This window comes from Falco naumanni, chromosome 14, assembly GCF_017639655.2.
Source record: "Falco naumanni isolate bFalNau1 chromosome 14, bFalNau1.pat, whole genome shotgun sequence".
Taxonomy (NCBI): Eukaryota; Metazoa; Chordata; class Aves; order Falconiformes; family Falconidae; genus Falco; species Falco naumanni.
Genome location: NC_054067.1, coordinates 8,208,848 through 8,235,013, shown reverse-complemented (window position 1 = coordinate 8,235,013; position 26,166 = coordinate 8,208,848). Strand labels below are relative to the sequence as shown.

At 39.7% G+C, this 26,166-nt stretch overlaps 1 protein-coding gene across 1 annotated transcript in view; it reads right to left on the bottom strand.

Annotated features, from left to right (window-relative positions):
- The window catches only part of IL1RAPL2 (interleukin 1 receptor accessory protein like 2), a 393,018-nt gene that overhangs the window by 169,010 nt on the left and 197,842 nt on the right, over positions 1–26,166 (bottom strand). Inside the window, exons 3-5 of the mRNA XM_040614776.1 lie at positions 25,589–25,862; positions 10,582–10,768; positions 4,541–4,694 (exon numbers count right to left, since the gene is read on the bottom strand). Coding sequence (XP_040470710.1) covers positions 4,541–4,694; positions 10,582–10,768; positions 25,589–25,862 — 615 coding nt within the window. The remainder of the gene's footprint in view (positions 1–4,540; positions 4,695–10,581; positions 10,769–25,588; positions 25,863–26,166) is intronic.

The following is a 26,166-nucleotide window of genomic DNA, read 5'->3' as shown; positions in this document are numbered from 1 at the left end:
TGCTAATCTCACTTGTTTGTCTACAACAAAACTACTAAGAAGCAAAAAGTACATTTTTATTTTATTTTATTTTTTACATAGACTGAAGGGTGATATGTTACTTGCTCAGATAACGCTGTTGTCACGTTTCTTCAGCAAAAAAGGCTGACAAGACTTGTTTCACATCTGCCTGCATAATATAACAAACCCATGAAGAACTAGTGATGAAAAAGCTGTTTTGTTGACAATTTATGATTGTTAAATGCACCCAAACACCACAATTTAGGCACTGCTCATTAGTGCTGTATTGTAGCTCAGGATTTTGTCCCTATAAATACTTCACATCAAAACATTTTTTTAATACATGCTAGGCTGCAAGCCTTTTCCTTACAACCCCAGAGAGCTATAGCCTTTGAAGCCTTTGATCACCTTAATTGCCCATCTGTACATTACCATCGAAGTCATACGATAGTGTTGCCCGCCACGTACAGTACTCCATATATTGTCCAAGTACCCCTTTCTACAAATGCCATTTTACCTGTTTGTTTTGTGCTTTGCTCATCTACTAATACTAATAATAACTGAGATCTCTACACCTTTCTTACTTTGGCTGGGCATTACGTTGATGGCTTTCAGTTTCCATCTACGACTCCAGATATTTTTTTCTTACAAATTACTTCATAGTAGCTAATATCATGACTTAGTCACAGGAAGAAGAAAGGGAGTAGGAACTCCCCTTCTACCTCTAACGGACCCACTGAGATCTTCTGTTTGGACCTGCAATAGTGAGAAGGCAAGGCTGGACCTGAGGAAAGCAGTGCCTGAGGACCAGCACGTGCTGTCCTTGCAGCTCCCTTGCACAGCCACAGCCACTCCGGCAGTTGCCCTGACACTGGCACAGGATGTTAAGGCAGCACCTTCTAATAGCTCTAATGACTTCACTGAAAGTTCACTTAAATAATCACTGGATAACTAACTAATAAAAGCAGGGCTTTGCCCCTAATTAAAAGTCTCACCTAGCAGACTCTACTTGAAATAAATGCTTAAGCAACATTAATATGAATACCAAATACACAGTCATTCTTCATGCAGTCCACCCCTGCTCTCTTGTCTGCAATTAACTTTGATCAGGCTGCCTTGTGGGATCACGTCTTCAGTAAAGCTGCTGCATTAGTCTCTGATATCATTAACTCTTCTGATTACCTTTACTAACAGCAAGTTAAAATGGTGCTACTGGCTCCTGTCCTTTCAAATTTTCCTGAAGCTGATACGTCAGCACTGCATTTATTCTGATTTCAAGTTTCATTCTTCAGATGCTCATACTTCATTTACTATGAATATCAGTTATTTCATATTGCTACTCCCATACCTACCACAATCTCCAAAAAGGACTAAAATCTCAGGTACCAGATTTGATACAACTTTTAAAAAGGAAAGATCCTTGTCTTACAATCAAGTTATAGAGTAAATATGACTTAACTGGCATTTCAAGTATTGTGTACTTTAGCAAATGCCTGAAAGACTACAGGAAATATAACCCAGCCTCCTCTCCCTCCATGGCAGTGCAGCTCTCTTTGCTTGAGGGAGTTGTGGGGTTGCCCACTTCACTTTCAGAATAACTCTTTCCTCTAATAACAATTTCAGGTTACCATGGCTGCTAGCAGTGGCCAACAGAGTCTTGCTGTTCAAAATCTGTACTGTTAGAGGAACTCAGACACTTGCCAATAAATGTCAATTCAGGCACATAAGTAAGAGAAATAGAAACAGCATTACAAAGTTCCTGCAGAAGAAAACAGTATGCAAGATCCTTTCCTCCACATCTACATTGCAGGCTCTCACAGACAATTCTACCACAGCTTTGCTGGTATGCCTTCACCAGTATTTCCTAACAGCGATTTTAAAGACCAGCTGTCTGTCTTTAAAAGGTTCAGCTGTTGGAGCTCTGGTCTCACCCTAGCTCCTCCTGGTACAGTATTTTGATGAGAACTCAGTTTTCAGACAGGTGAACAATGTGGCCCAGTGCAACACCAATCCCACTACAAGACAGACATGGGCATACTGGAACAAGTCTGTGAAGGGCCACAGATGATTAAGGGATTGGAGTATCCATCATATAAGGAGAGGCTGAGAGGGCTGGGGTGGCTTGGTCGGCAGAAAAGGCGGCTCATGCAAATCTTATCCACATGTGTAAACACCTGGTGGGAAGGTATAAAGAAGGTGGATCCAGGCTGTTCTCAGTGGTATCCAGTGAAAGACAAAGAGGGAACAGGCACACAAACTGAAATAAAAGAAATTCTGTTTAAACCTAAGAATTATTTTTTTTTTACTGTGAGGGTGGTTGAACACTGTGACAGCCTTGTCCGGAGGTGTTGTGTAGTCTGTATTCTCAAAGATAATCAAAACGCAACTGGACACAACCCTAGGCAGTCTTCTGTAGCTGATTCTGCTTAAGCTGGGGTTTGGATGGGATGATCTCCAGAGATGCATCCATCCTAGACCTGCACTAGCCCCAAGGAAACCAAGCTCAGGGCGTGTGTTAACAACTAAACCAGTATGTAGTTTTCTTTCTGCCTCCCACAAGACATATTCTTCAATGAAGTCCCTGAGTACATCATGTACCTGCTCCTACCCTGAGATCTGAGCTGCCTCAGAACCTTCCACCTGACACAGCCAGCCACACAACACAAATAATCCTCGGTTGTTTGTTTTGTGAGTTTTCTTTGACCTCTCCCCCATAAAGATCTAAACCCACATGCATATAAAATTCACAAACTGAAACAAAACAGAAACAGGAGAAAGAAACTTTGTCAAGCACCAAGCTATAAGATAATATGCTTAAATGGTTCTATCTATTACATTGGTTGCTCTAATCCATATTTTCAGGCCATCATCTACATAAATTTACTAGCCTATACCAGCCTATTCTCTCTCTAAAGAGATCAAACCAGCAAAATGTAACATCAGATGTCTCCCAACACTTAAATGTTGAAAAGGTGTTTACTAACATATGTGCTTTATTAATAAACTAAAGGAAATTTAATGTAATATGGATTTCATACCAAATTACAAGGGGAACAATCTTCTGGTTCTCAAGTATTTTCCAAAAATAACACTTGCGTATTCCATATTTACATTTTTAATAATTCAGGTCATAAACATTTTAATAAAACAAATAATTTTAATACATACTACAGTTAGTTTAGGGCAAATTAATTAAATTGTGAAGTATGAATATACCACACTGTTCAAACAATGATGAGAACACCTGAATTCTAGCAAGGTCATGATGAGACAGAGAGAACAGAGTATCTGTTACTTAAAGAATATCCATCGTGGGAATTGAATTAAATGCATTTTATTTTCACTTTGTCTGACTTAGTTCATATTCTGGTTGAAGACCAGCATACTACCTAGGATAGCAACTACCCATAAAGCAGGTATTATATCTTCATTTGACAGGTCTGGGATCAGGTAGGTCAAATCAATACTTCAAAGATCTGTTCATGGTCAAAAATGGACAATGAAGAGTCACGATACATGAATCTGGCACACAGGGAAAAGAACTCATTTAAAATGAGGAGCAATGATAAGAATAGAAAAATGGATTTCACTCAAAATAAAGGGAAGAATTGTATTTCAAGAACCTATTAAAAACATCACATGGACTAATTCAGTCTGAAATAAGAAAGTAGAATTCTACTTATCACCACTTCAAGTAGGGCCTCATTTTAATCAGTGTGTTAAAACACAGACAGGAAAATACCTAAACATTTGTTTATAAGGCTTAGTGTGAAAGGCTGAAAAAACTCAACTGTTTTCAGATGCTTGCAAAGTTCCAGACACAGAACGCAAAACAATAATTACAGATGTCATACTGTACAGTGGAATGGAAAGGGAAAAGGAATATATTGGTAGGAAATACTTTTCCGCTCATTCATTTCTGGTACCTGACAAAAAGGGACAGAAAGTACTGTTGTCTAGTAAGATTACTACATGGACTCAGAACCATGCAACGACCTCCTGATAAGCAGGTTACTATCCCCCTGAAAGTCCAATGATCTAACTTCATTCTTGGAATATGTTGTGCCACACTTTTCGCTAAAGACAAGCCCCAGACTAGAGAAGCTGATCATCACAAACTAAACCAAAGCTTAAAAATATGAAACAATCACTTGGAGGGAAAAAAAAAAAAAAAAAAAAAAAAGACTCAAGATGTCTCTTTTGACTGCACAAGCCTGTTTTACAGCTTCAGTCAACCTTTCCTCTGTTCAGCATTGAAGACAAAACTGCAGTTTGAATTACTTCCAGTGTATAGGGAGGACACAGGTCTGCTCTACCTTTTGCCTTATAACCAGTATTTCCAGAGAGCAAAAGGTAGAAGTATTCTTCCATGGAATTTTGTAAGATCTTGATATAAATCTTCCCTACTTTGGCACTGCTCAGCTACTGAGATTTGGTTTGGACTTAGCTCTACCAAATGAATTCCCGAAAGGTGGAAAGCACTTTTTCTTATTATTTCAAAGCTTTATTTTTTCCATTGGTATAGAACAAAGATTCTTACCAGTAACCTTCAATTCAACTGTTCTTCGTATAAGCTTGCCTTCAAACTTCAGTTCACAGGTATAATTTCCTCCATCTTCTTCCTGGACCTCTTGTATTAAGAGAGTATTTCCCTTCTGAATTACAATGCTTCTCCACATTTTTGGCTTACATTCCTGCAGAAAAAAAAATCCATTGCCAAAATTACCCAGCTTGTATGAGATAAGACAGTGTTTCCTGATCAGATTTTCAGTATTATACGTAAGTAAACAACCAGCTCAATGTATTTTGCAATTCAAATTCAAACATAATTTCAGAAAGCACAGAGATCTGAAACTGGAATTAATTTGAAGACAGAAATTAAACAGAAATGTTTTTACGGTTCAGTAACTCCTACTGTATCACATGGGCCGTGTTTAATACATGGTACCCTGAAGCAATGGTGAAGTATCTTCTCTTTTTCATGATAAACAACTGCCAAGACCTCTGCTGTAGGATGGACTATTAAAATGCATCTCTGTTTGAAGGGAGTAAGAGCAACATCTGTTAAAAGTAAGCCTGAAGGCAAACTTTACACACAGTCTCAGGCTAGAACCGTTTACCAACAGAAGAAAACAGGAAGAACAACAGAACTTTTGTGAGCAAGAGAATTCAGGAAGCCTGGTTTCCTCATGGTCTTGTTTCTCATCACTGGCTTCTCCAGCACCTGATGAGCTTTGATTCAGCTGTCTCCCATCACTGGGCTCTTTGTAGCATCACCCCCATGTGCATGCTCTGATGGAGTACATGGCACTGATGGCCTGCAATTCTCAGTGATTTTGCCAGGCAGACCTTGGCTGTTATTTGGCAGACTTAGGTTCATCACCATGAATTGCTGTCCTACTGGAACAGCATTTGAGTCCCATATGGTGTGTGATAGTGCAGGAAGAGGCTCTGGCTTTTCTAACATACTGTATCCTCGCAGCCAGATCAGTCACCTTCCACGCTAGCAGTACTCACCGACTGAATACCTCTTGGAATGCTCTGAACTAAAAGCACAGCACAATCTGATGACTGTCTCTTTAAAATGGTACCTTAAGGTTATATATTTATTGTCTCAATAACTTTAATGTCAAGCCTGTTCTGCCTGCAAACAAAATTATGCTTTTCCCAGTTCTCTAAAACGCTCAGTACTGACAGTTATGGAGGCTCCGGCTACTTCTGTACCCGGAGCACACAAAGCAGCATAGGGCCCGAGTACCTTTAATGCCCCTCTCTCGAGGTGGCAACACAGAATAAGCTCTTGGACTGCAACTAACAATCTCACATCAGTTAGACCAGGCTCAGCAACTTCAGTGGTTTGTGTAAATAGTCCAAACCTACGCCCCATCTTCTGCTCATCTGCAACAGCGGTGTCAGAAACGTAGCAAATAGAACAGAACACTCTCTTAAGAAAACAGTCAAACAAGAAAATACATTGACATGCAAATATATGGGATAACAGCAAGAGATCAGAATGACACAAACATGATTTTTCCATGGGACTCCATACACATTCCAAATCCATGATGTCAGATTCCAAATTAAAGGATAATAATAAAGAAATAAAAAGATGGGACTGTGACCTTCTGGCCTTGCATGTGAAAATGGAGCACTGAAGCATTCACCCCTATGCTTAGGAAGCCAAATTCAGTTAAAATGTGGTCAGTTTTCAAATTCTGAAACTGCAGTACAATTGCAGGTAACAGGTGTTCAGGTTATCTTTCTGAACTACAGCTCTAAGGAAAGTGTAATCTTGTCTTGCATGTGAACTTTAGTTAACACTGATAACAGAGACCGATCAGAATCCAGATCCTATCTGCTGTGCTAAGAAGAATCAGAACTTTTTTTTGTTAATAAATTGCACTGACATCGCTTGAGACTCATGCAGGACAGATCTGAGCTGGAAAATGCTATTAAAACCTTTCTGATTTGCACTCAATTTGTTAGTCCTAAGGTACATCAACCACCTACTTGGAGTAACTAAATCTGATCACTGGGCAAAGAGTATGATTCAGTTCAATTCTAATTTAGAAGGAATATAATTCCCAGAATACACAAAGTAAGCATATTTCAGATATGCACCCTTTCAGTGTAGCACTGAAAGACTCTATTGTATGTTACCAGTTTAATATTCTCTATTTAATTTTTTACAGAATGGGAACAAAGAGGTCAAACATATATTTTCATATTCTTTTTATGTTTTCATGTATTACGTGATTGTAATAAGAAGGGTGACACCTTTACTACTACAGAGATTAATGATTTAGCACAAATATTGTTTGTGGTTTATGTAGTTTATTGTATATATAATGTGGTTTACAGAGAGGAATTGTTCTGTTGGAATTGTACCACTAATTTGCTAATTGTTTCTTTTTCTATCTATTTAAAACACTTCATATTAAGAATGATTTATAAGCTTTTCTTTTCCACATCTTAGCTAATTAATTTTTCTTCTACTGACTATGCAAGCTTTCTAAACATATGTTGCAAATGCTTGTTTTATTCTGCCTGGTTTTCGCAGACTAATTCAACATGGAAAATTGAAAGCAAAAGAAGGGAGATGCTGGAATATCATAACAATTTGTATCTTAAGCAACAAAAATGGCCAAGAAACAAACCAATAAAAAAAAAATCAAACTAGTTTTCATATTGTGAAAAAAATCTAGATTTTACTGTCAGAGGTCTGCTAATTTCTCTAAAAAGGTAAATGGTCAATTGTATGACTGTTGCTATTTTAATCAATTAATTGCTCTTTTCTGCTTTTGCACCATGTTTACCTGCTAGAAGAATCTGCAACTTTCTTCTTCTAGCCTATTCATTCTCCTTAGGCCTCATAAACGTTTGGGGTTTTTTTTCCCTCAGTAATTATTTGTGCACTATTAAGCTTCTATTTCTCGTCTTTAAAATTTAAGTGGCAGCACCTCAACAATTCTGTTTTTTGTGGGGTAGATAACAACCACCTGACACTTTGATTGTTTTCACAACCCTTCCTTCAACCCCGTATTAGAAAAGAGATGGCGGAAATGGATTAAGACTCAGCGTTGTAGACGTAATATACCTTTTTCCTCTGCCAGTTGATTTTTCATGAAACTGTTCTTACTTTTAAATCCCGTTCATTCAATCATGCCTTGACACATACATTTATTTAAAAAAAATCCTTATACTTCTTGTCAAAACATGTGTAACAGAGCTGTGTGTACATCACTGGCATTTAGTTGTGGAAATCTTCAAAAATAAGTATTTCATGCAGTGTAATTCTAGCCAGAAGTGAAGCTCATACTACTGTTAAAACAAATCCTCACAGCAAATGTTTTATTACTTATTGGGCATCCATGTGGAAATCTATTCAGGCATAATTGTTTTAAGAGCATGTTTAAATTACAGTTAACTCCCTGTAAACTGATGCAATTATTGCCTCAGATTCATTAATCCCTACACATAGAGAAGCCTTTTGGAAGGCAGGGCACATCCTACACAGGGTGGGCTTCCACCGTTCCTGTCCCATCTGATGGTATTTCATCTGTCTCAAGTCCAAACTCTCCAACTACCAGTGAACTGGCAGGTTCTAGTAAACACAAGGATTTCTCTTTCCAGTCAAAGGTATAAAAAAGGACCCTCCAGGACTCCCTCACATTTATTTAACTATTTTTCTATTTTGTACAACTTATGCTGTCCCCCTGAATGAAAATCTTCTCTAAATATTTCACCATAATGAAAAGGAATTGCCCCCAGTGCCTCTGGAACAGATTTGCACAAGAAGATGGCTGATTACAACTTCATGTACACATCAAACTCAGCCACAAAAGCAGCAGGGAAAAACTTGAGGATCCAGTGTGCTATTACCGAAACAGATGCCTTCTTCAGAAAGTGAGGGTCAGATCCTAAAGTGGAATACCACTTTACACTGTTCTTTGGGAGAATGGACCTGCTTTTTGTTACATACATTGCCCCACACAGCATTATCTTAAGTCCCAGACTGAGGTTTCTAGGATTACCCCAGTACTCATCATATTGTTTTGAAATCCAAGCAATTATACATTTTCTAGAAACTGGACTTAGTCTCTTTTGCATAGGCAGATTTCCATTAACAGTACCATAATATCCTCCAGAATATTTTTCCAAAACCCTGTTTCAGGAATAAGTTTCAAGTGATATCCTGACATGTATACCTTCTGCATAACGTTAATATTGACATTTCACATTACTGAGCTTCCTAACTCGGTGCAGATAACACAGGTGTTGTCTAAGAACTGAACTGATAGCACCTTATTGTTACTTATGGATAAGGAGGTATATGTTGTAGGTTATACTGATAATGTTTCTTCACTATCAAGCCAGACTAAAGGTTGTCAACTTCGATTGTCTCACTGTTACCATCCAACCACATCAATTCTGTTCAATTTCACCATGCTGATGACTTGTCACACTCCAGCCTGGTGTCACACAACCTGTGTGTACAACCCAGATAACACATGGGGGTACACGGAACAAAGACACTTCTGTTCCTTTTCTTGGTCAGCACAAAGCATCATTGATGTGGGGTTGCACATTCATCTTCCTTAGACTGATTTCTGTTCCATGACAGCCGAAGATTATTCCTGCCAGACTATTTTTGCAGTCTGTTCTTGCAAAAAACCCCGAGATCTTCAGTGATCTGTTGTTCAGTAATACCTACATCGATAGGGCAAGAAACAGCTTCTCTATGGTACCCTCTTTTCTCCAAGATTTCAGACTTAACTGAATACATCTATTTTATATATGAACAGCGCTGAAGATAACCACTCATATGCTGAGAGAAACAGCTTTAATGGCTGAAGGAGAAACTTTGTTTAATACCAACAGTGGGTTATGGCACACATTTTGTTACTATAAGAAAGAACGTGCGAGATTTCTGTAAAAAATAGAAATAGATGGCAACTTTTATAATTGCTCTTTTCTGATGCAACCTGCTAAGGAGGAAAAAAATCTGCAGCTCTGCACATATTACTTATTTCACACAAAATAACTATCTTTAAAGAATGTTATTAAGGTTGGAAATGAAGCATGCAAAATTCAGGATTTAACTAGATTGTATGTTTCTGTCTTAATTACCTGAACCAAGTTTGTCCTAAACTCATTCTGCCTTTATCCCTACAATCCAAACTCTATTTTCCATGGACCCCACTGAGCTCTTCTTTGTGCCCAGCTATCTCTTCTTCCCTCTGATTCTCAGCTTTTCATTCTTCTCCACTGTTTCTTGCAGCAACTCATATCCAAGGGCTTTTCAAATATCAGTTTGGTCCAAGTCCAGACAACAGGTAAAATTTACCAGACTTTGCTATGGTCTTGGTACCTGATGTCTGCCTAACAACCCACATTTTAGTCATTATCTTGTTTTCTTGGGGAGCTATGGAAACACAACACCAATACATCTGCTGCTGAAAGTGGTGTGTGATACCTGACCAGCACTGGAGAAGGTACAGCCAGTCAAGTTCCCTGCCAAGCAGTAGAAGTATCTAACAGACCTCAGTTAAAATCAACAGACCTCAGTAAAATCATTCAATGAACGTCAGGAAAAGTAAACGCATCTCTGTGAAATTGTCCAGCAGACTTTGGTAAAAATGAGCAAGTCTTGGTGAAATTACCCAACAGACTTAATAAAAAGTCATTGGGAAGCACTGCTGAAGCTGGCGGTGCTGGTACACCTCTGGTTCCATTGTAGGTTGCCTCCCTTTGTTTCTACTACAGTATCAGGTAGGGAGACATCCCACCAAGGTAGAGACTGGTACAGAGGCACAGTGGTTTGGGAACGTACTGCTGTTAGAGAAGTCATGCAATCCCTTGCACAGAACATCCTCATTAATGCTGATTTCTGTCGGATAATGACTATACTGGGTAGTTTTGCCAACACTTCAGTAGTACTTTTGTAATACTGGGAGAGCATCCTCCAGACCAGCCACAAACCACTGCAGGCTCAGAAAACCCCATCTCTAAGCCTCACACTCAAAACAGTGGAAGTTTTGTATAGTTTCAGCACAACAGTGATAAGACAGCAATAGTTACCTTGTACCACACCACATCCGGCTCTTGACTGGCTGTTTTGTAATCCTCAATATCAGGACAGAAGATTGTCTTTCTCTTACTGACTTCTGATTTTTCCAGATATCTGATCTTGCTGTTGTAGCACAGACCAGATTCATTCTCAGCTACCGTCAAGGACATGGACACCTTCATGCAATATGTTGAGTTTCTGCAGGGACAGAAAGATATTTTCATTTATCCTACCTCCTTTTCACCATGTTTGTTTCAGCACTGTAAGTTTGTTAGGCTCTTATCTTCACAAACACCTCAGCAACACATCCAAATAGTGACTGTCATGCTGCGTGTGTATTTCCAACATAGAGGAATTACTAGAAAAAGTAAAGGCTTGTTTCTGATTTACTATGAAGAACCTTGTAGAAATTTTGTTGACAAGTGATCTGACCCAGCACAGCAACTTTTTTGAGCTTGCAAGTCTACGAACACAGGAATCTGTTGGCATCTCAAATGTTGGTCAGGATATGCTGTCCCGTTTCCTCTGCGTGTCACACGTGCTCCCCGTCTCCCTCTTTCTTTCCCACCTTCAGAAGGTATCACTCCAGTACGCAGCGCTATACATTTGAGAAAAAGGGTTATGTGCTGGATGTTAAAGCATATCATGCATGAAGAATTCCTCCCCCTGACCAAACTGCTATTTAAAAATCTACAGCATGTGATATTCTGGTGGGTTGACCCGGACCGGCTGCCAGCCGCCCACCCAGCTGCTCTCTCACTCCCACTCAACAGGATGGGAAGGAGAAAATAAGATGAAAAAGCTGGTGGGTCAAGCTAAAGACAAGGAGATCACCTGCCAATTAGTCACAAGCAAAACAGACTTGACTTGGAAAAAATTATTTTGATTAATTGAAAATTAAAATAGTCTGGGATGGTGAGAAAGGCAAAAAAAGCTAAAACACGTTACTCTCACCTCCTTTTCTGACTCCTCTGCCTCTCCCTCCCCAGCTGGTGCAGGGGGTGGGGAATGAGGGGCTGTGGTCAGTCAGTAGCGGCTCCTCCCTGTCACCGCCTCACGCATGGGCCCCCCAAGGCTGCAGCTGCTGTCAGGGGACTCAGCTCCCCAGGGTCCCCCCATGGCGGCAGGGGGGTCCCCGCTCCCCAGCCCAGTTGTTCCTCACAGGTTTCCCCTCAGCACCTTCCCCGAGGCACCGCCAGCCCGGTGGCGCTTGGCTGTGCCCTGAGCTGGGGCCGCTGGAACCGGCTGGAACCGGCCAGCACTGGCTGTGCCTGGCATGGGGCAGCCCCTCCGCTCCCCTCAGAGGGGCCCAGCGATCCCCCACACACACAAGAGGTCGGACTGGTAGTTACACAGATATATTTTGGCCTTAAAAATCTTGAAAAATGTAATTCCTTAGCAATTCAAACCGTTGGCTGTTCTAGCACCAAAAAGCCTTGACAGAGGCAAATCCCGGCAAGCAGACTGCGAGCTACACCTGGTTTCTCTCAATATCAGGGTAGAATAGACATAACCAGCCCAGCTCCTGTGCCTCACAATTGTGAAAACAGGATTAAATTAAATTCCCTTGGACTTATACCTCAGAGCTATCAGGCATACGGTAAAAAAAAAAAAAAAAAAAGAAGCAAAAAAAAAACCAAACTGGTGCCTGCCATGGCATTCCTGTGAGGCGCTCACACTTCACACAGGGTCATTGCAACCCTAAGTGCCAGCTTCTGCCCTTTGCTCAGTGCAGGTGGCAACATAATGGGGCTCTTCCTCCTATTGTGCATCATTTTGTCGTTTTAATTGACTGCACCACAACCAAAGATTGCCTGAGGTAACACCGCCGTGCCGGCTGGTTGCTCCCGTCAAAGGGAGCTGTAGGGAGCTCTTGCGGGAGACATTGCCACCCTGCCACCGCTCCCCTGGCAGTAAGGGAAGCAAGAGGGTGGCATGGGGCACAAAAAACACCCTATGCACCTGAAAAGTGACCCATCAGCCAAACCCTGACACTAACACTACTGGCTGCTTATTGCCTCCAATTAGACTCACGCCAATGCTTCTAATTTAAAATAAAAAAGCTAAAAAATTCAACGCACTCCATAATGAATCTTTTCTTACTCAATGTTTCGACATGCCACTCTGCCAAGTGAGCCTGCAGTTAGGGAGGAAATAAAAAGGTCTGCAGGGACACTTCATCCTAAACAAGCTTCATGCTAAACAAGCACTGACAAAACTCTGTGCAAATGGCTGTTCGTCGAAGGTGTGCCATGAGCAGGCATTTACATAAAGAAATATTTGCAAGGCAAGTCAACAGGCAATCTTCAGAATCGTCCCATTTTCAGCATCATTAGTGTTACACATTCAGTCGAACCACAGACTTCCCCCTCCCTAATCCCTTCTTTTCAAAATGCCACCTGTACCTTTATGTAATAAAATTGGTGGGCATTTTCTCCATCCCTTACCGCAGAGTGGAAAGGCTCACTTTGCACACTGCCATGATGTTTTTCAGTTGAGAGGTTATAAAAAAGTCTCATCCTCAAAACCTGCACAAAACATCTTATTTTATATGAAACAAAAATTTTCTGGACTGAAAAAAATGCATAATTTTGGGTGAGCTCAACAAAAATTCTTACATGATTTAAGGAACATAAGTCAACTTTCTCCCAAACTACTTGCTTTTGAAAAGGATTACCTTTTTTGTAGGAAGAAAATAGAACATATTCGGGAAGTTTCAGTGCTCCTAATACAGCCACAAAATATGGACACAAACACTCAGTATAATCCATAGTAATTAATCAGTAATGATTGTTTAACTTTCCTGAATGACTACAAGTATTACTGAGTGCAAATAAGGTCACATGTGCTCAGTAACAATGATCCAGGCTAATCAGGAACAGTGACTTTGAACAGTTGTCCATTACTTGGCGTTATTTAATAGTGCTGTATTTTCTGCTAACAATCTTGCATTATTTAGACTGTATTTTGAAGAGCGCTGGAGGCTACTTCTATTTAAAATGCTTCCTGGAACCACGACCTAAAAATGTAGTATTCTTTTCATTAGTTACAATTAGAATTGAGTAGATAGAATTCAGAAAACTAAGTGCCTGGTGAGCACTATCACTTTTGTTCACACTCCATGACCGAGACAATAAATCTATTCAGGCTCATGATGAAGAAAGCCCTCACTAAGCCAACAGCAAGAGTCTTGAAAGCTTCATGAATGCTTCTTCACCAGCCATTCACATTAGCGCTACTGCTGGTAATTCAGAAAAGGGCAACTTCTGCAGGAATGTCCATGAATGAAGCAGCAACCTTCTCTTAGTCGGTTTGGAATAACAATTATATTTCAGGCATGTGCAAAAGGAAACAGCAGTTTGATCAGCCTCACTGTTTTTCTCAGGTTTGAGGCAGAAGACTGCGAGCCGAAGTTTGTACAAGGCGTGAGCCATTCCTCCGTGTGCTAGGCAAGCTGTGCCCCTGTGGGAATGGATTTCATCGCTCAGTCCTCTGAGCTGCTGATGGATCTGTACTGACTTTTTCTTGGAGACTCCCATGGCTACCATTTTTCTGTGAGCTCAGATGCTATGAGACAGAACTTCCTAAGAAGATACATTCCCTTTGTTTTAACCAGAGGATTGACATGGAATTGACCATGTTCATACTATGCGGGAATTAGTAAATGAACCTGTTAATTTTCCTACACATAAAACGCCCTTGTAATTTGAAATGGAATTTCCAGAAGACCATGCTCTTGTTTCACTGGTACAAGAGAACACGCTGTCTTTCCTCCCTTGTGGGGCCTGGCACATAATGGGGCTCTCTAGAAGGTGACAGCTCAAGGGAGAACTCAGGAAGTGGGTCACAAAGCAAACGATGGTCACGACAGCGCTGTTTTTACCACCTGGGTGAACAGGCAGGAATATTATGGTGCTGGCCACCACACAGGTCATTGAGTTGATGGGAACTCACCTACAGAGGTCCCTCAGGAAGCCCATATTGCTGCAGTCTGGCAAGGATCCAGTTCTTTCCTTACAATTGTTTTGAGGACCTCTGTGTCCACAAGGGCTCTCCTTGATGAGCTGCATTTAAACTATGTAGCGTAAGGGTCTTTTTTGATTTTTTAGGTTTTTTGTAAAGGTGTGGAGACTGACTACCATGAATCCTTCATTATTACTTTTCTTCTTTTAAAAGCTAATCAGATGGCCTATGAATTATAAAAAGGAGGATCTACCTTTGTTTTCAGTACATGGTCATGGAGTTTGGTGGGGCAGGTCAGTACTCCCAGCAGTTTGCAGACTGGCAGGAAAGGTTATATGACCACATTTAATGAGGAAGGGTGGAACACAAGAAGAACAATAGACAACAACAGCAAAGCTGGTAACCTGGGTTTTGCTGTCAGAATTGGTGGCTAAAGGGAATCATCTTCCAGGAGAAAGATGCTGGAGGGCTTCCAGTGGTGATCTCAGTATTGCAAGGCCAGGTAAGAAGAGCTGTGTATAAGCAGAGAATATTGGGACCAAATGAACCTGGCAGACTGCAGACAGCCCACTTTCCACATATAAGGGAAATAAGCTTATGAGTCTGAAAGTGAGTCTTTTAATAATTTGTCTTTTCTGAAAGGTTTCCAAACCATTTATTTTTCGGGGCAGCTGATTTCCAGTAGATTCCATTTCTACAGGAGGTAGCAGTGGTCATATGGGGAGCAGGAAGAGGGAAGAAAATAATCACTTCATAGTACAAAGAAAAAAAGAAGTCTTATATTTTCACACTTAAACTAAGATTTGTAATTCCCTATTTCAAGGCACTAGTTATACAGTGGGCCTACTCTCTCGACTGGAAATGTGAAGAAGGGTTTAGCTTTGCCAGAGTTCACAAAGCACTTTCCTTTGTTCTGGTGGCAAGGCATCTGTAATCCCCAGGCCACCTGGAAATAGCTCTGAACCACAAACTGAAGCCAGCTTCGAGTCCAATAGAAAACCACAGGGAAAACCAAGGGAGTTTAACAGGTCTCAAAACAAAAGCAAGAAAAATTATGAATTTGGCTTGACTTCGAAGCAAGGACAAGAGGGAAAAAGGGAGGATATAAAGAAACGGATAAGAGGGATGTTTGAAATTGAAGTGTCAATTGTTAAATTATTTTTCATCTTGTTTTGGATTCAAGACAATTCATCAGCCCTAAGGATGAATTCAAATTAGAGGAAATATTCACAACTTTGGAAAAAACTTATTTGGCATTTGTGTTCTTGCTATGTGAGGGTGGTTTGTTAAGAGTCAAGTAAAACAATCTTGTCTCCAGTATGCATAGAACCTTCCTCCTCCATTTACTGATTTTCTTATAAAGAGGAAGGAGGCAGCAAAGTGGTTGGGTATTTTATATCTACTAGATTTAAAAAAATCCCTAAATTTGAATTGCATATTTATACAAGAGGATTTGCACTTTTTTTAAATTTATTTTTCTCTTGCAGGCTCATTTTTCATTAAGTGTTGGGGTTTTTATTACATTCTAAGACTTTGATCTCAGAACTGAGACTGTATTGGTAGATCCAAGAGCTGAGAAGTGCATTTATCAAAGCAGTGCTCAGGGAACAGCCCAACTCAGACTTAGATCTCTGCCAACACACCTAAACACTCTGGCTGTTTTAATGACATTTTTATTGCCTCACTGAAATACTGATTGCCCAACTGTATAGGTCAACCCTTACATTCACCTTTGCTTGTTCTGAGTTAAAGCAGTAACAGCAATAACTACACCACCAACCGTCTTTGTCCATCTGAAGGTCCACAGCAATTAATGCACTACCAGATTCACTGCCAGCTGCTATAAAAATGTGCTATGTTATCCTCTTTCAGACTTAATTGAGCATTTGATTGTTTTCCCCTCTCTTCACGAGAATTTTATAGATTTATTCCTGTCTAAATTTTGAACTTCACAGAATGGTTACCAGGCCGTTTCATTGGTATCTGAGTTTGTTTCGCTCAGATCAATAAGATCATGGTCTGGTGATCTAGTTAAAGAAAAATGATTTATTTCTTACCATTGTGGGTTTTTTTTTATATTACACAAATGTAACAGCTTTCCTAAAAACAAATGGATTATTCATCTGCTCTAGGTGAACCTGCTTTAAGAGTGGGTTGGATTAAATGACCTCCAGAGATCCCTTCTAACCCTGACCATTCCGTGATTACTTACTCTTCCAAGGTTTCATTCAAGTACTAACTTACAACTCGGTGACTACCACTGCTACATGTTTGGCGTCATCGTCTGGAAAAGATCAATTTCCCATTTATGATGAGTATCACACTCAGAAGTTACAACAGAGATCCTTCAAAGTTTTTGGATTTTTTTTTTCTTATGGATTTGTCAAGTAAGAGAGCAATGCTTGAAGAGGAATAATTCAACAGATGGCTGGCACTGCTGTAGTTGGTCCCTGAACCACAGGCCAAGAGGTGCAGCGATTCCGTGGCTTGTGTGTGTGGTACCTGCCCTTGGCACAACTTCAAACATTCCTGCCTTGTATTTTCCTTGCTTGTTGCTGTTATAATTGCAATTCTAATACCAATTCCTATGCATGATAAGGAGAAATTCTAACTACATGTTACTTCTCCTTTAATGTCTGAGTGGTTTTCAAGATCTACTAGTAGAAGAAAACATCATCATGGAAATATGATACCAGAAAACGAAGTGCTAAAACAGTACGACATTACAAATCTAATATGCTTGCATTAGCTCTGCTTCCTTTGATCCTCCAACAGACAACTGCATTGTGAATCCAGACAGAGGTACCATTCAAGTCCCCATTCCCTTCAAGCAGAAAAAGTATTTGTGCTGAGCTAACCTTACATCACTCTGAGAATTTTTATTCTTTCTGTACTTTTTTTCTGCTAAGGTTCAATCACTACACAAGACTCACTGGAAACAAGACAACAATTTGAGCTTGACTAAAACATACTACATGTCCCAGAGGCCCATGTTTTACAATGATGAAAGGCTATACCAACCCTGTTCAAAAGAAACAACTTCTGAGCAAAGTCACTGAAAGGCAGTTTTGAAAGGCTCACATTGATGACAGCTTGAAAAACAGATATTGAGGGATGTCTCCTCAAGTTAATCAGGAATATAGTTCTCACCAGAGGCACTTAAAAGCAAGACCTGTACTCTCTGCTGTGAGTTTAGGCCTATTTAGGGAATTTTCAGGCTTCCTGGATACTGGGACAGAGAAAAAAAAGATGTTTGGATCTGGCAGTTGGGTAGTTTCTCACAGTTGGGTATGCCTCACCAAAGCTTAGATTAAGTTTAATTTAAAGTTGGATTTCACCTACCATCCTTAGGAAGTGGAAAATGTGACACAAAAATGTCAGGATGTGCCTAGTACAGTCACTGATACAGCCCATAACAGCAAGGCCATGATTTGAAAATTCAGGGATAATCTCAGTATCATGTTTCTTAAGTCTCTCTGAGAATAGTAAGTGACAGCGAGCCTGATTTGCACATGGTGAGGGGTCAGAAGCTATTTCTTTTCTGGTTGCCTTCACACACACATGCACTGGTCCAGCTGACCTCTGCATCATGACAGAAGCAATTGAAAAACAAACAAATCACCAGTCATTCCAACAGGGACTACTCAGGCAGAGAGAGAAAATCTCCAAGCATTTAAGTTGAATCACACAGGTCACCACTGTTCCTTGGGTTTGTGGGTTGTTTGTTTTTAAGTCTTAAAAAATGTTGGTTATTAGAAGTGAACATATGAAAATATAATGCAGAACGCGGAAGAAATGCAGAAACTGAAAGAACACCAAGTTATCTCAGTGTATCACACCTAAGTTCATGAACTACCTGGTCTCCCAGCTTCAGCACATCCTGTGCCAGTAGTAGCCCTGTAATTGGCTGGGTTTGCTCACAGGGAAAATTTATTCTTTGCCCTTAAGAATTACAAAGTAGCAAGTTGCCCTAAAGTTTGCTACTGCAAATGACTAAGTCCTTTTCATTCATTTGCTAATGATTTTCTATTAGAACTCTGGATATTACTGTTAAATTATATTGTCTTACTGAAAAGTCCATTACAAATGACATAAATCTGAGGCACAGGGACGACTGCTCCCTAGAAAGTATTAAGAAATCACCTTCCAATAATCTTGTATTTGCAATACCCTGCTTCTGAGAGCACTGAACGCTTTCTCCTTTATTTCTTCCTACCCACACAGTATGTGAATTAGTGTATCTGCTCCTCTACACTTTTTATTAGACAGCATGCAAAACGAAAGTTGCATTCAGGACAGCCATCAGACTTGTCTGCATTGCTAAACCTCGCCAATATTATTGCCTTGGGGAATAAAACCTGTGGAGCACATCCTTCTTCATGCAGATGCAATGAGGAAAGGCAAGCCCCTCACAGTTTGTATGTGGGCAAGTGAGCATGTAAAACAGTGGGTAGTCACCATCTCATAGGGTATTACAAGGAAGGCTATCATGAAGAATCCTGAAGTGAATGTCCTTATGCTGATTTGCAATGAGAGCTGTTTGGGTTCTGCAGCTGAGTCCTCTTGGCTGTGTCTTCCCTTAAAGTGCTTGCCAGAAAAGAAGAAATCAACCTCCAGGATCACTTATCAAATACCAGTTTAACTCCCTCTGGTTCTGTCACCTTGTACTTCAGGCATGATGGATTTTCTGAGGAAACCCATTTGTCTGTCCACTCACAGGACACGTACAACATTGCCTACTGACAATGACATGGTACAGTTACAGCTGGCTTGATGCGGGTTTCCACAGGATGGTACCTGGGTGAGCACATTCTCCTCCATTGTTAAGTGGGGAACCGAAGGGAAATGAAAACTTCCTGACACGTTGGAGAGGAGATGGGGAAGGAGGGCTGAACAGCATCTCAGCTGTAGGTCTCCTGCATGCAGAAGCTGTCACTCCTCTTTGCAGCCTTTCTCTCCACCACGCAAGGTTTGAAGCCCACTGGGGAAGGCACCTCTTTCACAAGCAACCAGTGACAGTGAGCTAAAAAGTTACTGAGGCACAGCAGGACATGGAGCTTTCGCTATGACTGGCTGTAGGGGCTAGAAAGTAATGCCAGTCATTTAAAGGTCTGGGATTTTACTATTAGGAAAACTGAAGGATACACAATGTTCTCATTCTTGTGCGTGCTGCTGCAACAGGGGAGTCGCTGGATGTTCTCCAGCCACAGAGCAGCACAGGCATTTCTGCTCGAAGCCCTGATGGTTCCTGCAGCTTCTCACCAACAGTAAACACTGGCTTTCAGAAAGACAGGGGATGGATATTTCCTCTTTAAAGCTTTAGAGGGTGGTGAGTGAGCAGAAATATACATATCACCAGGGAAAGGAAACAAATCTTTGTTCTTCTGCAAGTGTAAGTGTTCAAAAGAACAGATAGAACTGATTTCTCTCAATAAAGACAATGTCATCAAAATTATTTGCAGGAGCATCATGAGTTTTTACACAATTTTGGATAGAAAAGTAGAAGCATTCTGATTCCACTTTCTCCTGCATTTTGATAATGCCAAAACCTCAGTAAGTTAAATTTTATTTGATCATGAATCATACTGACTTTATATTGTATCTGCTCTAACAGTGTATTTAAGTATTGAATACTATATATCACAGAGATTTTGTTTATACAGAACCAGTCATTTCTGATGTGGGAAATGTCACACACTTTTAATGCATGACATTTAATGTTAGTGTCATACAGAGCTTGGGAAGCGTATGCCATGCTGAATCCATGCACTTGCTCCAAATGTGAAATTCATCTGGCTTCTAAAGACATGCCTGGGACAGTACAGCCACAAAGGCAATCACATGCCAGTGTGCAAGTCTGAGAGGTAACTATGAGATAACCTAATCCATCAGCTACTTAGATGTGCTCCTCTTGGACATCTTATGATCAAAGACACTGGCCCACTAGAAAGTATCATCTTTGGATCTTTTCAGAGTAAGTCTATGGGAAAAGAAAGCACTTGCCAGTGAAGCATATGGAAGGAGGTATCCCATGACTAAAATGGAATTACAACACTGTATTCAGAGGGATTTGAGATACAAAATCACCTTTGTCATGAGCAGCTGAGCACTGAATAAAGCCAAAACACCTGAAAATGAAACATTCTGTAATGAGAATATATTGCCACCAACAGAATGAATGACTGTATTAAAACACATATTGTAAGAAACATGAGAGATGCCTGCAGAGAAAGTGGCCTTACCCCTGCACATTTTTGTGTCACAGTTTAGTCCAGTTTTCCTATTTGGCCTCTGTTTGGACCTGAAAAAAACCTCTTCTTTCCTTTCACTTCAAAGCCAGACTTTCAGGGCACAGAAAAGCGGTGCAACTTTTCCTGGGATGATGAGTGCATACCGCAGTCCAGGTTACAGGCATTTGAAACAAGTTCCTCAGCTCTGCCTCAGACCCACTGAAGTGAGAGCAGAAAGGTTATGCTGCAAATGAAGTTTTACTGGCAGCCCCTCCAGGCTGTCTAAATCTGATTTTGATTTGCTGGTCATGCGCTCCACAGAAATTCAGAAGCTGGAAGGCTTAAAAATCTATTATCGGTCTATTTTATTACTGCTTAGAAAGTAATATCTCAATATTTCACCAGTGGCTCGGCAAAGTCTTGATTCCTCTGTGCATGTCCATAGCAATGCTACTCTCCATTAAGAACTGTGCAGATAGGGACAAAGTAAGGGAAAAAGGATACGCAGATTTCCTAACTTGATTTGTTAGCAGTCCTCTGGCATCAAATGCTGGTATTAAAGATCTGCAGGTTTATTGCCTCATAGGCATTCAAAGCCTTTATTCCTTTGTTATTCTGCATCCTGTACAAAATCTGAGGTTTGGCTCCGTCACCCAGTCTGGCAACAACAAACCTCCACTCCTACTTTCCCTGCACCCCCTCAAGGCCCAGACTGTCTACCCTCCTGATTCACATTATGGAAATTGAGTCATTTTATTTCACCAACAGTTAATTAACAGCAAAAACGCACTAATGTTTTGCTCTTACCGATCTTGCTTATAAAGCATTTTATTCAGTACTTCTTCAGTTTATGTCAAAGCTGGGCCCAGTATGAGGAAAGGGCTTCAGGAGTGGTCCCTTGCTGAGGGCAAAGGTGCAGCTAAGCTTAGAATCATAGAATCATTTAGGTTGGAAAAGACCTTTAATCTTTGCTGAGTTTTTTTTCCCTAGCTCATCTTCTCTTCTTTTACCAGGTTAAAAATATCCAAGTAAGCCCAGTTCTTGCTCCCTCTTCAAAAAACAGAGGCTTTTAACACAGAAAAACAAATGTATTTGTTCCGAGAGCAAAAGCAGTACATGATATGGCCAATGACTGTCTTACATAAGCAGAACTTTAGGGCCACCCTATGCATTTAGATCTGTTTTCATTTCCATGTTTGGCTTTGATATTCTCATCTCTGAATCCTTCAGTGAAGATGCTTCAATCCAGCATGCTGATGCAAAAATCCCAGAACATCAAACCTCTGTAAAAGAAATGCTGACAGCTTGATCTGAAAGTAGCACTGGTGGGTGCTGGAAGATTAATGGCATATCCAGGGCCTGCAGCGCATACAGACCTCCAGAACACAGCATTTCCATATTGGGTGGTGAAGTCACAATACAAGTGTCCCAGCATTTATCTGGGAATTCTAAAGAAACACACATCTATCCATTAGTCAGGACCCCTTTTGGTTGTCACTGGATCTTGCTGTAGTAATATCCCTGATTTGGCACAGAAAAGGCATCTAAGAACAAAGCAAATCCATGGAATTCATATGGATTAGATGACACGGCTCAGTTCTGTGGTTTTTTTAAAGTCTCTGCAGAATCAGCACCCCTTAATATGTTACAGCCATGCTTAACACAGGAGAAAAAAACCCACAGTTCCTTTTGCATCTGAATGTCAGCTCAATGTATTGTGAGAAGAGAGAAGTAAGTTTAAATGCAACAATAATTTCTTCCTATTATACACACACACACACCCCCTATGGAACAATGTCTAATTGGTTAATAAAGGAGAGACAATATTTAAATTATGGTATCCGACCTCTTCAGCCTGAAGAAGCAATCTCTTTCATTAAGGCTGCTCAAATATTCCTTAATTGTATTCAGTATTACAGGTTCATTTATAAAACAGACATTATGATTATTGAAATGACAACTCTGTACAAGAAAGAACTCACTGACACATTTAATTTTTACCCATCTCCAAATAACTGTCATATTAGCCTATCCTTCACCTGCTCACACCCACCCCTTTCAGGCAGCTTCTGAAAAGTTCTTCCCAATTTTTCAAAGATACTTATGCCTCAATCCTACAAGCACCCATAAGCAACCAGAAAATGCAGCTTCTTGAGAAATGGGGTGGGTCTTTTTTAGAATTGTGAAGAACCTTTCCAACAAATAGGAAATCTAGTGAAATGTGCAGTTGCCATTTTTCCCCATACCGTTTTCTTATTTCTCATGTTGCTTTGACTTGGAAAAAAGGAGGTAAGTTGGGGGAGAGTGAATTAGCATAGCTCTCACTATTGCCTGTGACGACAACCTTTATGTATGACGTGCTAAACACCCTTGGTGTTCAATTCCCTTATGTCAGAGAAGATCTTCCCATCCTGAGAATGTGTCCTTCCTTTCAAGCCATAAACTTCTGAGACAGGGACCTCTTGTCCCCACTCAGCCTTAGCCCTGCACCCAAGCGTCTCATTCCCTTGCAGCCTTTTGCATAGACAAATACAAGTTTCAGACAGAACAGTTCTAAGGCAAGAGACTTCACGTGGTTGAATGCAGCACACCCTAGCCCCTGGGGCACACAAATGTGGGTTTCCATCCTTCGGGCAGCAAAGGGAATTGCACCAGAGCTTTCCACCTCCTTGGTGAGTGGCCAGCAGTTTAGAACGAAATTACTTCTGAATTTCTCTCAGAGAAGGTAAATGAAAACTTAGTTGAGAAAAACTTCAGAAGTTTTACATTTATCTTGAATCAAAAGCATTTTCCTCCCCAGTTTTATTCATTCAGCTACCAAACCAAAACAATCGGTTACGCACACAGCCCTAAACTCACTGCTGCACACTGACGGACACAGTCACCTCTTCATTTCCACTGCACTGAGTTTTCTCTACCAGTTTCCATTCAGTCTACAAAAGATGACATTTGTAGCAGAAATTGTTAATGTTTCTAGGAAATAAAAATATATTTAGAATTTCTGCTCTTATTTGGGACCTCTTAGTTCTTACAAAGCAGAAGATCCTGGTTAATGACTAAAACGCAAAAATTTGCTTATCCCCCTCCAAAAAAATGGATTAATAAAGCTGAAATTACACAGTTAATGGTGTGGATAGTCTACCACAAAAGTGTGATCATATTTCAGAAGGTTACATCTAGCACAATTTTAATTTAATTGAAATAAATTAATATTGCTATTTCCTCAGCTATTTTAAGCCACCTATGATTTCATAAAAAATAACAACAAGGATACATTACCAAATCTTTGGAAGAAAAAGATAATTCAATAAAGTAAGATATATGATCTTTTATGTGTAACCACTATATATAATATTCTGCACTCCAACATAAATTTGAAAAAAGCAAAAGTATCGGTAATTATATAAGAAAGTTCTAGCCAAAGCAGGAAAACTGCATAACTGACAAGGAAGATCTTATTGCTGTGTAACGCCTTCCAAGAAGTATGCCATATAGTTTTTATCTGAAAATGAGGAGAACGCATGAATTATTTAAGAACTTGCCCATTTGTTACCAATACTTTGTCATGTTAATGAGCAGAGAGTTTTGAAATTTCATGCAAAAAATAATACGACCCAGAATTTGAATCAAGATCAGTTCTTCATTGTTCACATAGGATGCAGATTAAAATTTCCAGAGTATTAAACTAGTAACTTGATTATCACAACAGTGACTTCTTATGAAAAAAGTATAGCTCCCTTGAAACATGTAAATCACTATCTTCCCATAACATTTCAAAATTACAAAGTTCACATTACACCAAATCTGTGACAGAGCTGCTAATACAAGAATAACAGACCTAATATTGAGTTTGGCAAATGCAACTGATATTTAAACTGGATGATGGTCCCCAGTACAAACCACCACATGCCACAGCACAATCTTTGATTTTAATAGCGCTCTTTAGGATCAGAATCAAGACTTAGCAGAGATGGAGAGACAGACAATTCTGGGCTCTGAACAGTGCTGTTATTTTGCTGCAAATATTTGATAATAAATTCAGCAAACTTGTGTATAATTTCAGCATAGAACAGCAGACAAGGATGAAGCAATATTCATTCTCTGAAACGAAATAGTTTAAAACCAAATCATATAATGCATCTGTAAACTTTTCATTTAAAACTGAACCACTTAAGCAATATTTATTCATTCATTCTTGAAGAGTCCTCCTTTTTTATCTTCTCATTTTAGGCATAGAGCTGACATTAACATCCACATGATGGAAATCACAAGCTGCAGCCCATGCTTAATTTAAGGCTCATCCAACAGTTCCAAAATAATTCTGAGACATACATTTCAGTGCCTTACCAAACAAGGTCTGCTTAAACTTATGAGAAATCATAACTGTATATTAAAATAAACATTTCTTCAAAACTAGACAGAACTGTAACTCCCCATGGCCTAACCCCATCAGAATAATTTGAACTGTGTCTAACTCTTGAATAACTCAAAGGATCTGAAAACAGCATTACTTAACCATACTTTATGATTTAAGAGTTATCTAGTTTTGAAGGTTTATGGCAAAATGAGAATTTGCAAATGTTGGACTTAAAAAAAAGAAAAGTGAAAGCACATGTTTAATTACAGCTGTTGCAAGAGGTAACTATAATTTCAAGGGAAACAAATTTTGAGACAAAGCATTATGTGACATATATAATCATGAGAATAAAAATAATGAGTATATATTAATGGGAAGAATATCTCAATCCTGAGAGCTAAATCTAAACATTTTTTTTTAACCAAGACAATCTATACATTCTTAGTCACATTTTAACACAATACCCACCTTAGAACACATGTGTAGAAACCACTGTCTTGCAACTCAACCGAGTGAAACCATATTGAATCTTCATCCTTGCTCATCCTAACTTCAGAAAATATAATGGGTTCTTCTAAATCTCCTTTGTTTTTGTACCACATAAGCCTAAGACCTGTGCTTTGGGCCATGCTATAATTAGTTCTGATATAGCTGTAGAAAAGGGCACATTTCACTCGGACTGGTTCACCTGCCAAAGCCATGTATGTCTTGAGATCCACTGACCAGTCAATGCAACCATCAACTGAAAGCAAAACAATAATAAAGAAATATTAGATACAGATATATTTTTTCAAGATAGTGAAAGGCAGCTTGTGAAATGCAATGCAATTAATTAAAAGAAAAGAACCTTTGTTTTATAGCAATGTGAAAAACCTGAAGCAGCTATTGGCAAATAAAGGGGTTTATACACCTTTTTTAGTTACATGTAAATGTGAATATGCAGATACTAAATAGAGCGCACTAGGCCTGCTCAGCTCCATTTCTTTAGCATATCATTCTTTTAATCCCCAGAACACTAATTCTTTAAAAAATAAACCAAGTGTTTG